Source organism: Triticum urartu, chromosome 2, assembly GCF_003073215.2.
Source record: "Triticum urartu cultivar G1812 chromosome 2, Tu2.1, whole genome shotgun sequence".
In the NCBI taxonomy this organism is placed as follows: Eukaryota; Viridiplantae; Streptophyta; class Magnoliopsida; order Poales; family Poaceae; genus Triticum; species Triticum urartu.
In genome coordinates this window covers 269,564,574-269,578,043 of record NC_053023.1, presented here as the reverse complement: position 1 = coordinate 269,578,043, position 13,470 = coordinate 269,564,574, and the positions used below count along the sequence as shown (strand labels likewise).

At 44.6% G+C, this 13,470-nt stretch overlaps 1 protein-coding gene across 20 annotated transcripts; it reads right to left on the bottom strand.

The window, feature by feature from the left end:
• Positions 1–266: 266 nt before the first annotated feature.
• LOC125537008 lies at positions 267–12,053 on the bottom strand. 20 transcript variants are annotated; one of them, XR_007295495.1, is made up of 9 exons: positions 11,701–11,908; positions 11,469–11,608; positions 5,303–11,036; positions 4,202–4,313; positions 3,519–3,574; positions 2,378–2,442; positions 1,740–1,831; positions 1,169–1,267; positions 267–635 (listed from the first exon to the last, which is right to left on the bottom strand). XR_007295495.1 is itself a non-coding variant. In XM_048700288.1 (3 exons), the coding sequence occupies exons 1-3, from the start codon at positions 12,031–12,033 to the stop codon at positions 10,898–10,900; spliced, it is 612 nt and encodes a 203-aa protein (XP_048556245.1). In that variant the 5' UTR covers positions 12,034–12,053; the 3' UTR covers positions 10,691–10,897. The 20 variants fall into 20 exon arrangements, 1 of the variants encoding a protein (XP_048556245.1); XR_007295492.1 differs by adding an exon at positions 2,017–2,091 and having other exon boundaries at positions 4,202–11,036; positions 11,701–11,906; XR_007295488.1 differs by adding an exon at positions 2,017–2,091 and having other exon boundaries at positions 2,378–3,574; positions 4,202–11,036; positions 11,701–11,910.
• Between the last annotated feature and the right edge of the window lie 1,417 nt (positions 12,054–13,470).

Genomic DNA, 13,470 nt, shown 5'->3' with positions numbered 1-13,470 from the left:
TTACAAATCCTAATTTTTTAGGGCTGACAGTCCAAGTGAATCCAGCCCACAGACGCCAAATGGCGTAGAGACCCATTTGAAACCATGGGCGCGTCAAAAATATTTGCATTTTCTCAATAACTTTATTCTTGAGGAAGCGATTTAAGATTAAAAATATTTGACTTCATTGGTAGAAGTAAGTTTTAGCAGCCACTTAGGATACTTATTCAAACCATTTAAAATGGAAAATGAAGGATAATTCAACTTTGAAAACATACACTTAAGCATGTGTATTTTGTTATCTTATTCAGGTAACATAGAGCCAAATGGCGCAAGGTTGGCATATCATCATATGATGAAAGTGCAGCACTGTCGCTGTTTCCACACTAAGAATACTCATAACCTATCCCAACCTGAGTGGATATATAAATTCAGAGGGAAAAATCACAAACTATACTATACCGATACAGCTAGATATCAAGATTCTCAGGACACAATGTCTAAACTAAATTACCCAACAAACAGTTTGAATCATGAATAGAATATAGTTAACATAAACCCCATGCAAACGGTCATCACGTATCAGCTAGTAAGAAAGGAGGGAACAAATCTTGATTAACAGAACAATGGAGCACCATCTTTAGAGATTGTACAAACTGTAAAACAAAAAAAAAGAAATCGGTCAGAGTAAAAAAACATGACTGGATATATATACAGCTGGATATCAAGATTCTCTGGAGAAATGCTTAAACTAAAATATTAATAAAAACGAATCATGGGCCATTCAAAAACAACTTCATATACCCAACAAAGAGTTTGAATCATGAATATGCAATGCACATCGCTGACATGACCCACCATGCAAACGATCATCATAAATACCTTTGGAACCCACAACTCAACATAAACATGACAAAGACAAACATGTATACCAAATAGCATCTGAAAACATATCAGGGAAGATAATTTTCTGGCAGAACCAAGCATGCGTATGCAACTATCTAAATATATGTGCTAAACAGCCACTGGAAACATTGCTATAGAACAGACCAGATAAAGCAATTTCCACACAGAACAATGCATGCATGTTTGCACAACCAATCAAACACATGTATAGAATAGATACTGACAAACAATTAGTCTAGAAAGACTAACTATGCTGGAGCAAGTTGATCATGAAACTCCATACCAAGACATCTCCAGATTTTTCCGGAAATGAGAGTTCAGTAAGCTACTACCTTCAGCCTCCTAACTGATTTGAGAGCAGCATTTATTGGTTTTTAGAAACCTGAAAAAAACATTAGGCACATTTGAATAAACATTCAAGAGAAGGGAACTGCAAAACAAAATTCAGTAAACAGAAACGCCGCTATAGCTCATGACTAAATTGACTATCTTTCAGCAAAAAGTTGGAAAACCTTAGTAAAAAAAATAGAATGAGCATGCTACCATGCCCTTGCGCAGGTTCAAGCTACATTCGAAGAAGGGACGTCTATTGAACAAAAACTGGGTCGATAGTATTTTGCAATAGCTAACTATGCAACTTTTCTCCACAAACATGAGATAATTTAAATGGCAGGATCATGTTTGTTTTCCCCTTATTTTCAGTTGGATTGTAATAACTCAGAAGCAAAGAGTACACCACAGTGGTTTAGTCTACCAATCTGATTCAATTCAAGAATGGGTAGCCTATTCTCTTGTATATGTCAGCAAGCTCTTTTTTGTACTCAAGTCAAAACTAAGCATAAATACCTACTCACCTACATAAGTTGCTGTTGCACATGCCCATGTATTTGGTGCAAGTTGAGGCCTCCTTTAAGTAACATTATGACCACTCTTCAAGTCTTCATACCTACAAACACCATCAAAGTATGAAGTCAAAGCGAGGTGGAACCGTGTAAGGACTAAAGAAAGGGAAAGTGTCCAATTCATAAGCAAAGAGAGCAAGAGACCGAACTTTCAGAACATTTAGGTTTATTAGTAAGGAAATAGTGGTAACATTTTCTTAGTAATTAAGCTCGATGGAAATAAAGGTACTTTTCATGTATGACGCCCAAAAAAAGTTTAAACATCTTTTCCTTTTGCTGTACCATGACCATACCACAATGTGAGCTGCAGACAGGGAAAAGTTCAGATCCAAAATCATATCTAATAGATATGTTTGTACATTAAGGAAAAGAAAAACATTAATGAGCATTCTGCAAAAACACATTAAGAAATGGAGCTTTTGGACCAGTGAATTACACTGGTATTCTCAAAATACCACATCTACAATCTCACTGGTGAGAACCAGTGCAGTATTAAGAAATTATCTATGTCTATAAGCTTTTTATGAATGATGCCAGACTTATTTTTTTATTGCAAGAATCAATGCTAGCAGGCTGTTTTGTAGAGTTACTCGGCGGAAGATGCCGCAACCAATAGAAATTTGCAGTAGATTTCATCTATGCCTGCTGCTCCATCCTGTAGTAATTATTTAGAACAACAAATAAGATGATTGTCAGATTAGAGAAGGCACACTTCTTGCATAAAAAAGAGAAGGCCACACTAAATAAGCATGTTCCTAGTATGTATCTATAAACATAGAGATGCTACTGATAAATATAACTGAACTATTTCCCACAGCAAAAGGAAAACATGCGTGTGGCTAGAAAGAATAAGCATGTAGCTAGAAAGAAGGAAACAAACATCAAGCAGCAGAACATAGTTACAGCAAAGCAGGAGATCAAGATGCAGCAACAAAGGAGATCCTAGAACCAGCTAAATAAACGGTAGGCTGATGCCACACTACTCACCCTCACTCCACTCGGTGGCCTTGAAAAAACAGTTAGCACTGGATGTCACCAAATAATGCACCCAACTGCGCACTGGACACCGGCTCATGTCTGAGTTATCCCATGATCTCATGGGTACGCAACAGTTTAGGCAGAAAATATAGTTTGAATTGGATGTCAGGGCGATGTAAAAAATGCAGACCATTTTTGTATGTCTACAAAAATATGTTCAATTCAAATTTTTACTGAAACTTTGACTGAGCAAAGTGAAACATCATCATATAATGTGGTAGCCAAATCTACACAAGATGCAGGCTGCAGATCTGGTACCATGAACTGCACGAACAAAACAGACTGAATGGTTCAAAAATTGCATCAAAACTGTTTCACAATTAACATATTCAGGAAAGGCTAAACATCCTTGACTTGTAAACCAAAAAATGGAGCAAAAATGGTGTGTTGCCTACACCTTTATCAACTAAAACTGCTTACTCATTTGTTCACCGCATAGAAGCAGGTAATCAACTACTAATCTCCTACAAGAGGTACACCTTTATCAACTATCTCCTACTCATATATCGAGCTTTCAAAGTATATCTAATTTTCAGGTCTGGACAGATTCAAGCAACTCAAAGCATATCACCCTTTTTGGTTAAAATTAAATGGCCCAATCTTCCATCAGATTTACATGGGGCATAGAGTTTAGAACAGACTTACAGTTGGATAATGCAATACAGCGATACCTGTAGAATAATAGTGCAATACCTGTAGTTAAATCCATCAGTTTTGGCACATTTTTAGAAACATGTTTCTCCGCTGCTCTGCAATCATTTGTTAACACACCTTTTGTCAGTATGAGCAACCAACATCAGCTAAAAGAAATCGTACAAATGTAGGTACCACAACTCTCTATAATGTAAACAGTTCATAGCAGAATACGCACATCGCCATGAGCAGATGTTGAAAGCGCAAGATCTTATACAGAAGGTTTTAACCGTGTAATGTTGAAAAGCATAAGATATTAACAGTATGTTGTAGATAGAACAGTACACCGCGGAATAATGCCGTAAACTTAAATACTAACTTAAAAAAAATCATTAGAAAGAACAGTACACCGTAGAAAAATAATGCAATACATATAGACAACCTACCCACTCCAACTTAAAAAGAATCAAGTTCCAACTCCACAACACATATGACCATTAAAGAACCATTTTTCAGTACCACCATTCTGGCCTTACCGTTACATGGCAACCAAACTAATCCTCATTTATTTTAGAAAAAACAACTACTCGACTGATCCTTCGTAGGCACAACTCAATTAACCGGCTGGTTAGCAAAGCATTTTGTGCCTGCTGCAATCTTCAAGTATATACTGTAACCAACTTATTTGTTGATACTAAGAGATGTAAAATTTAGCTAGGGTAGCCAAGGTTTAGATGTTGTACCAGTCAGCAAATCTGCACTGCTCTGCTTGGAAGAGCGTCAGATGGATCCAGCCATCATTGGACAGAGACGCACCAAAGTACAACCTTACAGCCCTTTTTCATCTCCTCTCGCCTCCTCAGACATTAAAAATATTGCATATTTAAATTTCTTCTTTAGCAATGGAAAGCATAAGGAAAGCTCAATGAGAATTGAATAACTTCCAAGAAATAAATAAGTGACAACTAAACGAGGCACACAGCCAAGGCAAAAACTTCATGATTTGTATGCCTTCATTTCACTGACGGTTATGCTTACTTTAGTGTAGCCCGAGTGATAAAGAAAATAAACTTGTGCCTTATCGATCAAAATGTCACTACCTAGACTAATGGTCCAAACAAAATCACCTCTATGGACAAAAGAACCAATGGATAATTGGCTGTAATGTGTATGATGAATCATGCATATCTGGCTCTATATTTGGTGCGACCGTCGACAGAAAATCGATGGTACAAATAATTTGCCCAATCTTTCACGGTGTGATGTCACCTGAAACGACGTGGCGCTCGCGATCTTGTAGATGCAATCACCACAGCAACAACACGCACACCCTAGAGAGGAAGTACGTGGACGATCTTCAGCAGACCAGCGGAAACTGAAATTCTGGAATCAATCTCACGCCAAAATCACAAAGCCCCAAGAGCTATTCAACAAATATCAAACAGCGGCTCGGAGATACCCCGAGTTACCGATCTATTCATCTCTGGAAAATAACTTCAACCAAAGCTATCCCGTACATGGCCGAAGCCGGCCTTTTATATAGGCGAGAAAAACGACCAGGCTAAACCGACTTAAACAAGAAAAATACTACATGGACTCTCTCTCTCCTATCTTTCTAATCACATCTTAACTAATTTAATTATCCGGCACGTTGATCACAAAAGACAAAACAGACTAGTACTTATTGAAAAGGAAACGAACTAGGACTAAGGAAAACGCATGCATCCTCCTGAGTCCTTAACTTGCATCTTCCCCTCCGTATCATGATTGCATGGGGTTCGAAAAGTGGGCTTCACTTCCTTCGGCTGTACAATTTGAAACGTCATCGTGCCAATCTGTAATACCTGTATCTCCGGAGCGATGTGCGTCATGGCCAGACTTTGTTTATGTATTGAATCAATAGTAACAAATTGATTTCCTTTTCCAGTGCGTTTAGCTCGTACGACATACTTCTCCGGCAATGAAATATTTGTCTCCATAGGCAGTGTCACATCAATATTAGCATGTCAGGGAAAAAAATCAAGAGATTAAAGGCAATATATCTCAGGGGATAAGATGTGTTAGAGTTATATTATAAGTCATGTACCCCTTTGTATTTATCCCGTTATATAAGGGGTTTCCTGCATATGTTTCACATCTGTACATGTATATATATCGGCCTATGGCCTCATGGGAATACAAGTTGCATATTCCTAACATGGTATTAGAGCTAGGTTAACTTTTTTGCACGCTGCAACTCGTGCGATTGATCCATCTCTCCTCCCGATAGAGGCCGCAGCCTCGATCTCCTTGTCCCGCTCGGATCCCGTCCTGGATCGAAACGGGCCTCCTCTCCCGTTCTCGATCCTATAAGGATCGCTCGCAGCCCCTCCCCCGATCGATCGCTCGCAGCCCCTCACCCGATCGAGAAGGACGCTCCCGCTCGAGCTCGCCCTTGTCCCGACTCGCACAGGCCCCTGCTGGATCCCGCCGCTGCCTCCAGCTGCCAGTCGCCCCTTGGTCTGGATCGACTGCCTGCTGCTCCCCCGATCCCGTCCTGTTGCCGATTGGAAGCTGGTGGTCTCGTCCCTGCTGCTCTCGTCGGATTCTGCTGATTTTGGATCTCTGCTAAAAAAAAAAGATATGTCTACTGCATCGGGCTATGTTGCTGTCCCTCGCTGTCCGGTGATTTTCGATGGTACTAACTACACCGAGTTCACTGGCTTTATGCGCATTCACATGCGTGGCATCCGTCTCTGGGGTGTTCTTTCTGGCAAGGTCTGCTGTCCGCCACGTCCGGTTCCTCCGGTGGCCCCTACTCCGCCGACTCCACTGGTTCTTGCTCCGGATGCTAATCAGGCCACCAAGGATGCGGCTAAGCTTGCTGATGAGGCTGCTGATCGTGCTTATGATGAGAAGGTTTTGGCTTATGAGGAGGCTCTTCAGATTTATCATGGTGCTCTGTCTGCTTACACCCAGTGGCTTGATGATGATGCTCGTGCTGCTGCTGTTGTCACTGCTAGTGTTCTGCCTCAGTTTGCTTCTGAGTTTCTGGGTCTTCCTACTGTCTTTGAGATGTGGACCCGTCTTCATCAGCGCTATCAGCCCTCTGGTGATGCCTTATACCTTTCTGTGGTCCGTCAGGAGCATGCTCTTCAGCAGGGTGACTCTACTGTTGATGACTTCTATGCACAGAGTTTTGCTATCTGGCGCCAGCTTGATTCTCTCCGCAGTGCTGGTTGTCGTACCTGCCCCTGTTGCCAGGCTGTCCAGGCCAATTTGGAGTTTCATCGCGTCTATGAGTTCCTGTCTCGGCTCCGTAAGGAGTTTGAGCCCCGGCGTGCTCAGTTGTTTGCTTGTGGCCGTATTTCTCTCATGGAGGCGCTTTCTGAGATTCGTGCTGAGGAGACTCGCTTACGTGGTGCTGGTTTGCTGGAGGTTCCCTCTGTGCTCGCTACTCGTGCTCCTACGCCACCTGCTGCACCGACCCCTTCTCGCTCGAGTGCTCCGCCGCTCTTGCCCACTCCTTCTGGAGGCTCAGGTCGCCCGCGTCCACATTGCGACTACTGCAACAATGATGGTCATCTTGAGTCTCAGTGCTACACGAAGAAGAAACACCTGCGCAAGGCGCGATAATCATCTTCAGGGACTTCGTCATCTACCTCGATAGCTTCAGCCATTACTTTGAGCAGGATATTCTGAGACTTAAGCGTCTGCTCGCGGCTTCAGGTTCTTCCTCGACGGGTACTGCTGATTCTGTGACTGATGCTTCCCGCACTGAGCAATCACCCTCTACATAGTCAGGTACATCCCCATGGGTTCTGGACTCTCGAGCTTCTTTTCATATGTCTTCTCATTCTTCCATTTTGTCCTCTCTTCGCTCGCTGGATTCTCCTGTTCATGTCCTCACTGCTGATGGTACTCCACTTTCTGTCGTTAGTAGAGGCACTCTTACCACTCCTTACTCTGTTCCTGATGTTGCTCATGTTCCTCGACTCACCATGAATCTGTTTTCTGCTGGTCAACTTACTGATTCTGGTTGTCGCGTCATCCTTGACGTTGACTCTTGTTCTGTCCAGGACCGTCGCACGCACACTCTGGTTGGCTTCATGTTCCTTCTGCTGCCACCACTATCGCCAGTTCCTCCGCTTCAGTCGCCTCTGTTACTGGTTCCTTCAAGCAGTGGCATCATCGACTTGGTCATCTGTGTGGTTCTCGGTTGTCGTCTTTAGTTCGTCGAGGCCTTCTGGGGTCTGTCTCAGGAGATGTCTCTTTAGAGTGTCAGGGTTGTCGTCTTGACAAGCAGATTCAGTTACCATATTCACATAGTGAGTCAGTGTCTAAGCGTCCTTTTGATTTAGTCCATTATGATGTATGGGGTCCGGCTCCTTTCGCTTCCAAAGGTGGTCATAAATACTATATTATTTTCATAGATGACTTCTCCCGTTACACATGGCTTTATTTCATGACTTCTCGTAGTGAGGTGTTGTCTATATATAAGCGTTTTGCTGCCATGGTTCATACTCAGTTCTCTTCACCCATTCGTGTTCTTCGTGCTGACTCTGCTGGCGAGTATATCTCTAAGATGTTGCGTGGTGTTCTTGCTGAGGAAGGCACTCTCTCTCAATTCTCTTGTCCTGGTGCTCATGCTCAGAATGGTGTGGCTGAGCGAAAGCATCATCATCTTCTTGAGATGGCTCGTGCATTGCTAATTACTGCCTCTCTCCCGCCTCATTTTTGGGCTGAGGCCGTCTCCACCTCCACCTATCTTATCAATCTCCAGCCTTCTGCTGCTCTACAGGGTGGTGTTCCTTTCGAGCGTCTTTTTGATCGTTCTCCCGATTATTCGATGCTTCGCTTGTTTGGTTGTGTTTGCTATGTTCTTCTTGCCCCTCGCGAACGCACCAAACTGACCGCTCAGTCTGTTGAGTGTCTTTTTAGGCTACAGTGATGAGCATAAGGGCTATCGTTGTTGGGATCCTATCGGTCGTCGGATGCGTATCTCTTGAGACGTGACTTTTGATGAGTCTCGTCCCTTCTACCCACGCCCATCTTCCTCGACCTTTTCAATGGAGGATATCTCTTTCCTCACTTTTCCTGACTCACCTATCACCCCCTCGAGCCTGTGCCTATTCGTTCCGCTCCCTCTGCTTCTCCACCTCTAGTCGATTTGATGCCACCATCTTCCACGGTCTCCTCATCTAGCATGTCACCGGATTCTACACCTTCATCTCCGGTGACTTCTTCGTCGCCACCCCTCGATTCTACCTTGGCGATTCCTCCTTCTATTGTTCCATCTTTTCCTCAGTATTACACTCGTCGTTCACGTCATGTGGATGCCTCCGTGGATGTGTCGTCATCTTCCTCTCAGCCTACTTATGGCTTGCGTTCTCGTCCTCGTCCGCCTGTTGATCGCTTTGGATTTCCCACCGCTGGTGCTGCTGTTCTTGAGCCGACTTCTTATCGTCAGGCTGTTGTTCATCCTGAATGGCATTTTGCGATGGCAGAGGAGATTGCTGCTCTTGAACGCACTAGTACCTGGGATCTTGTTTCCCTTCCTCCCGGAGTCCGTCCCATCACTTGTAAGTGGGTCTACAAGGTTAAGACTCGCTCCGATGGTTCTCTTGAGCGTCACAAAGCTCGTCTTGTGGCTCATGGTTTTCAGCAGGAGCATGGTCGTGCTTATGACGAGACTTTTGCTCTTGTGGCACATATGACCACTGTTCGTACACTTCTTGCCGTTGCCTCTGCACGCCACTGGTCTATATCTCAGCTTGATGTTAAGAATGCTTTTCTTAATGGTGAGCTGCGTGAGGAGGTGTACATGCAGCCACCACCTGGGTATTCTGTTCCTGATGGCATGGTCTGTCGTCTTCGTCGCTCTCTCTATGGCCTTAAGCAAGCCCCCCGTGCCTGGTTTGAGCGTTTTGCCTTTGTGGTCACTGCTGCTGGTTTTTCAGCAAGTGCTCATGATCCAGCATTGTTTATTCACCTTTCTCCTCGTGGTCGGACTCTTCTTCTTCTCTATGTTGATGACATGGTCATCACTGGGGATGACCCCGAGTATATTGCCTTTGTAAAGGCCTGTCTTAGTGAGCAGTTTCTTATGTCTGATCTTGGCCCTCTTCGCTACTTTCTTGGGATTGAAGTCTCTTCTACCTCTGATGGCTTTTTTATATCCCAGGAAAAGTATATCCAAGATCTTCTTGCTCGTGCTGCTCTTACTGACGAACGCATTGTTGAGACTCCTATGGAGCTCAATGTTCACTTCCGTGCTACTGATGGTGATCCCCTCCCTGACCCGACGTGTTATCGTCATCTTGTTGGCAGTCTTGTCTATCTAGCTGTCACTCGTCCGGATATCTCTTATCCGGTTCATATTCTGAGTCAGTTCGTCTCCGCTCCCACATCGGTCCACTATAGTCATCTCCTTCGTGTTCTCCGATATCTTCGGGGCACAATCTCTCACCGTCTATTCTTTCCTCGCTCCAGTTCTTTACAGCTTCAGGCTTATTCGGATGCTACATGGGCTAGTGATCCTTCAGATCGCCGTTCACTTTCTGCTTACTGTGTTTTTCTTGGTGGTTCTCTCATTGCCTGGAAGACGAAGAAACAGATTGCAGTTTCCCTTCGAGTGCCAAGGCTGAGTTGCGAGCAATGGCTCTTTTGACGGCAGAGGTGACTTGGTTACGGTGGTTACTTCAGGATTTTGGTGTTTCTGTCACTACACCGACTCCGCTCTTATCTGACAGTACAGGTGCTATTAGCATTGCGCGTGATCCTGTGAAGCATGAGCTCACCAAGCATATTGGTGTTGATGCTTTCTATGTACGCGCTGGTGTGCAGGATCAGGTTATTGCTCTTCAGTATGTGCCTTCCGAGTTACAGTTGGCGGATTTCCTGACGAAGGCCCAGACTAGAGCACAACATGGCTTTTATCTCTCCAAACTCAGTGTTGTTCATCCGCCATGAGTTTGAGGGGGGGGTGTTAGAGTTATATTATAAGTCATGTACCCCTTTGTATTTATCCCGTTATATAAGGGGTTTCCTGCATATGTTTCACATCTGTACATGTATATATATCGGCCTATGGCCTCATGGGAATACAAGTTGCATATTCCTAACAAGATGCATCTTTCACATCTCAGTTAAAAAAAGCCCCAACATCACCAGTAAAAGTGTGTCTTTGGTTCAGTTTTCCCGACTTCCCCAAGTGCTTGTATAGTTGAAAAATATATCATAACTGAATACAATGAAACAACAAGAAGAAAATAGTAAGAAACTTGAAATGGTGTAGCAATTAAGTACTACAACAAATCGAATAGGAACAGACCAAATATAAACAAAGAAGTGCAATGCCCTTATCCTTATGGTGGTATTCCTTAGTGTAACATACAAACCAACCATGTCACCTATTTTTGTGCTACATATAGACTGAAACCAAGCAAGATAATGTAACCTCACAAGAAGTATAGTATAGCCGATTTAGAAATTGAGAACTGGCCATTCCAAACAAAAACAACATTGCTGGTGCTGCAAAAATGGATAATCCAGCGCCAAATAGTGATGCCTCCATCAATAAAATCCCTAGGAATTTTCCTGCAGATAGCAACAGAAAAAAACTAATCTCAGAACACGGTACCACTCAGTAGAAATCCAAAAACCGCACTGGGCAATGCCATCAAAAAAAGTCACCCCACCGACCATCATTACACCATACTGTAAATTTTGCATTTTCAGTGTTACGATCGTTCATACATATATCATCTACACTGCAGTTCTCCAGAAATAGACTGAGTTAACCATTCTATTCTACAAAAATATCTAAATCACCACTGCCGAGTATCCACGCTCAAACTAAAACAATTCGTAGCTAATCCCCAAATACAGATAGTAATCTGACGAAACCAAAACACCGCATTCACCAAATATAGAGATCTGAAGATCGGAAGGGTGGCGTAAATGCATACAACACACACGCATCAAGCAGGGCTGTAGGACCATGGAGAGCAGGGATTTGGAGGAAGTTACCTTGTCGGGAAGGGATTCCTGGCGGCAACGGTGGAGCTGACTCGCGGCGGGGACGGAGGTGACTCGACGCGGCGGCTAGCGAATCCAAGTGCAACGGCGGTGAGGCTAGGGCGCCCTCGATCCAATCCGTTGCCCTGCTCCTGTCAATCGAGCGAATAGGGTTAGGAGTGGGTTTCTGCTGCGCTCCGGCTGAGCTCCGTCGCTGCGTATCCCCGACGTGTCGACGGCGTACCTTACGGCGCATCGAGGGCGGCTGCGTTGTAGAGGAGGGAGCGGGGAGGAGACGAGTTGGAGGCGGCGCGGGCTCGAGGGCAGCGTCGTGGGAGAGGAGGGAGTAGGGAGGAGACGAGGCAGAGGGGCCGCGCGCTTGACGAGAACTGGCGGCTAGGGTTTTGACCCTTTTGCACGTTCCGCAGGGCGAGCGCAGCGCACGGGCGATTCCCGACCGCGACGAGACGCGCAGCCAGGGCCACCGACGAATGGGACCAGGAGCAACTTCGGTCCACCTGTCATCACTATAGGGCAGACGCGGGTGCATAAGCCGGCTACACACGCATTGGCCCATCCCTGCGCAACTGCTCCCCGTAACGCACGACGCGGGCAGCGTGTGTTTGACACACGACGTGACGCGGTAGGCAACGCTCACACGAAAAAGGCACAGCCATTAGACTGGCGTGTGGGACCAAGGAGCAGGTAGACCCACTTGTAGCTGCACCAACAGGCGAAAGAGAGGGGCGAGCGGGAACCGGGAATGGCACAGCGCCCACGACGTGCACACGCGGCACGGCAGGGGAGGCTGCATGCGCACCCAAAAATGTGAAACCCAGCCAATTGGATCCCGCCTCGAGCCCACAGGTCATTCTCTGTCCACAATTCACCGCGCGGTCAAAACTGCACCAACGTTTTCTAGCGACGATCGAACGGCCATCAGCGAAAAGAAGACTGTGTTGACCAAAATCGAACGGCTAACGAAGGCTAAAATCGGGGGAGCTCCCTGGGAGCGAGTTGCCACGCCTCTGTTTTGTTTTAAATAAGTCGTTTTGACCTAGGAAAAATAAGAAGAGGACTTTCGGGACGGAGTGCCGCCGTCTCGAGGCAGAACTTGGGCAGGAGCGCTTTTGCCCTCCAGCAGAGCAATTCCGCCGGGGGAACTTCCCTCTCGGAAGGGGAAATCAAAGCCACCGTCATCACCAACAACCCTCTCATCTTTGGGAGGCCAATCTCCATCAACATCTTCAACAACACTATCTCATCTCAAATCCTGGTTCATCTCTTGTGTTCAATCTTTGTACCGGAACCTCAGATTGGTACCTGTGGGTGACTAGTAGTGTTGATTACATCCTGTAGTTGATTACTATATGGTTTATTTGGTGGAATATCATTTGTGAGTAGTTACTTTTGTTCTTGAGGTCACGGGAGAAGTCATGTTGCAAGTAATCATGTGAATTTGATATGTGTTCAATATTTTGATAATATGTATGTTGTGATTTCCTTAGTGGTGTCATGTGAACGTCGACTACATGGCACCTCGTCATCTTTGGGCCTAAGGGAATGCATTATGGAGTAGTTATTAGATGATGTTTAATGCTATGGTTAGATTTTATCTTAATACTTTTTTCGTAGTTGCGGATGCTTGTAAGGGGGTTAACCATAAGTGGGAGGCTTATTCAAGTAAGAACAACACCCAAGCACCGGTCCACCCACATATCAAACTATCAAAGTAGCGAACATGAATCAAACCAACATGATGAAAGTGACTAGATGAAATTCTTGTGTGCCCTCAAGAACACTTTGCTTATTATAGGAGACCGTTTTGGCCCGTCCTTTGATACAAAAAAGGATTGTGCTACCTTGCTGCACTTTATTTACAGCTACTGTTACTTGTCCGTTACAAATTATCTTGCTATCAAACTAACTATTACCGACAATTTTACTGCTTGCAGAAATTACCTTGCTGAAAACCACTTATCATTTCCTTCTGCTCCTCATTGGGTTTGACACT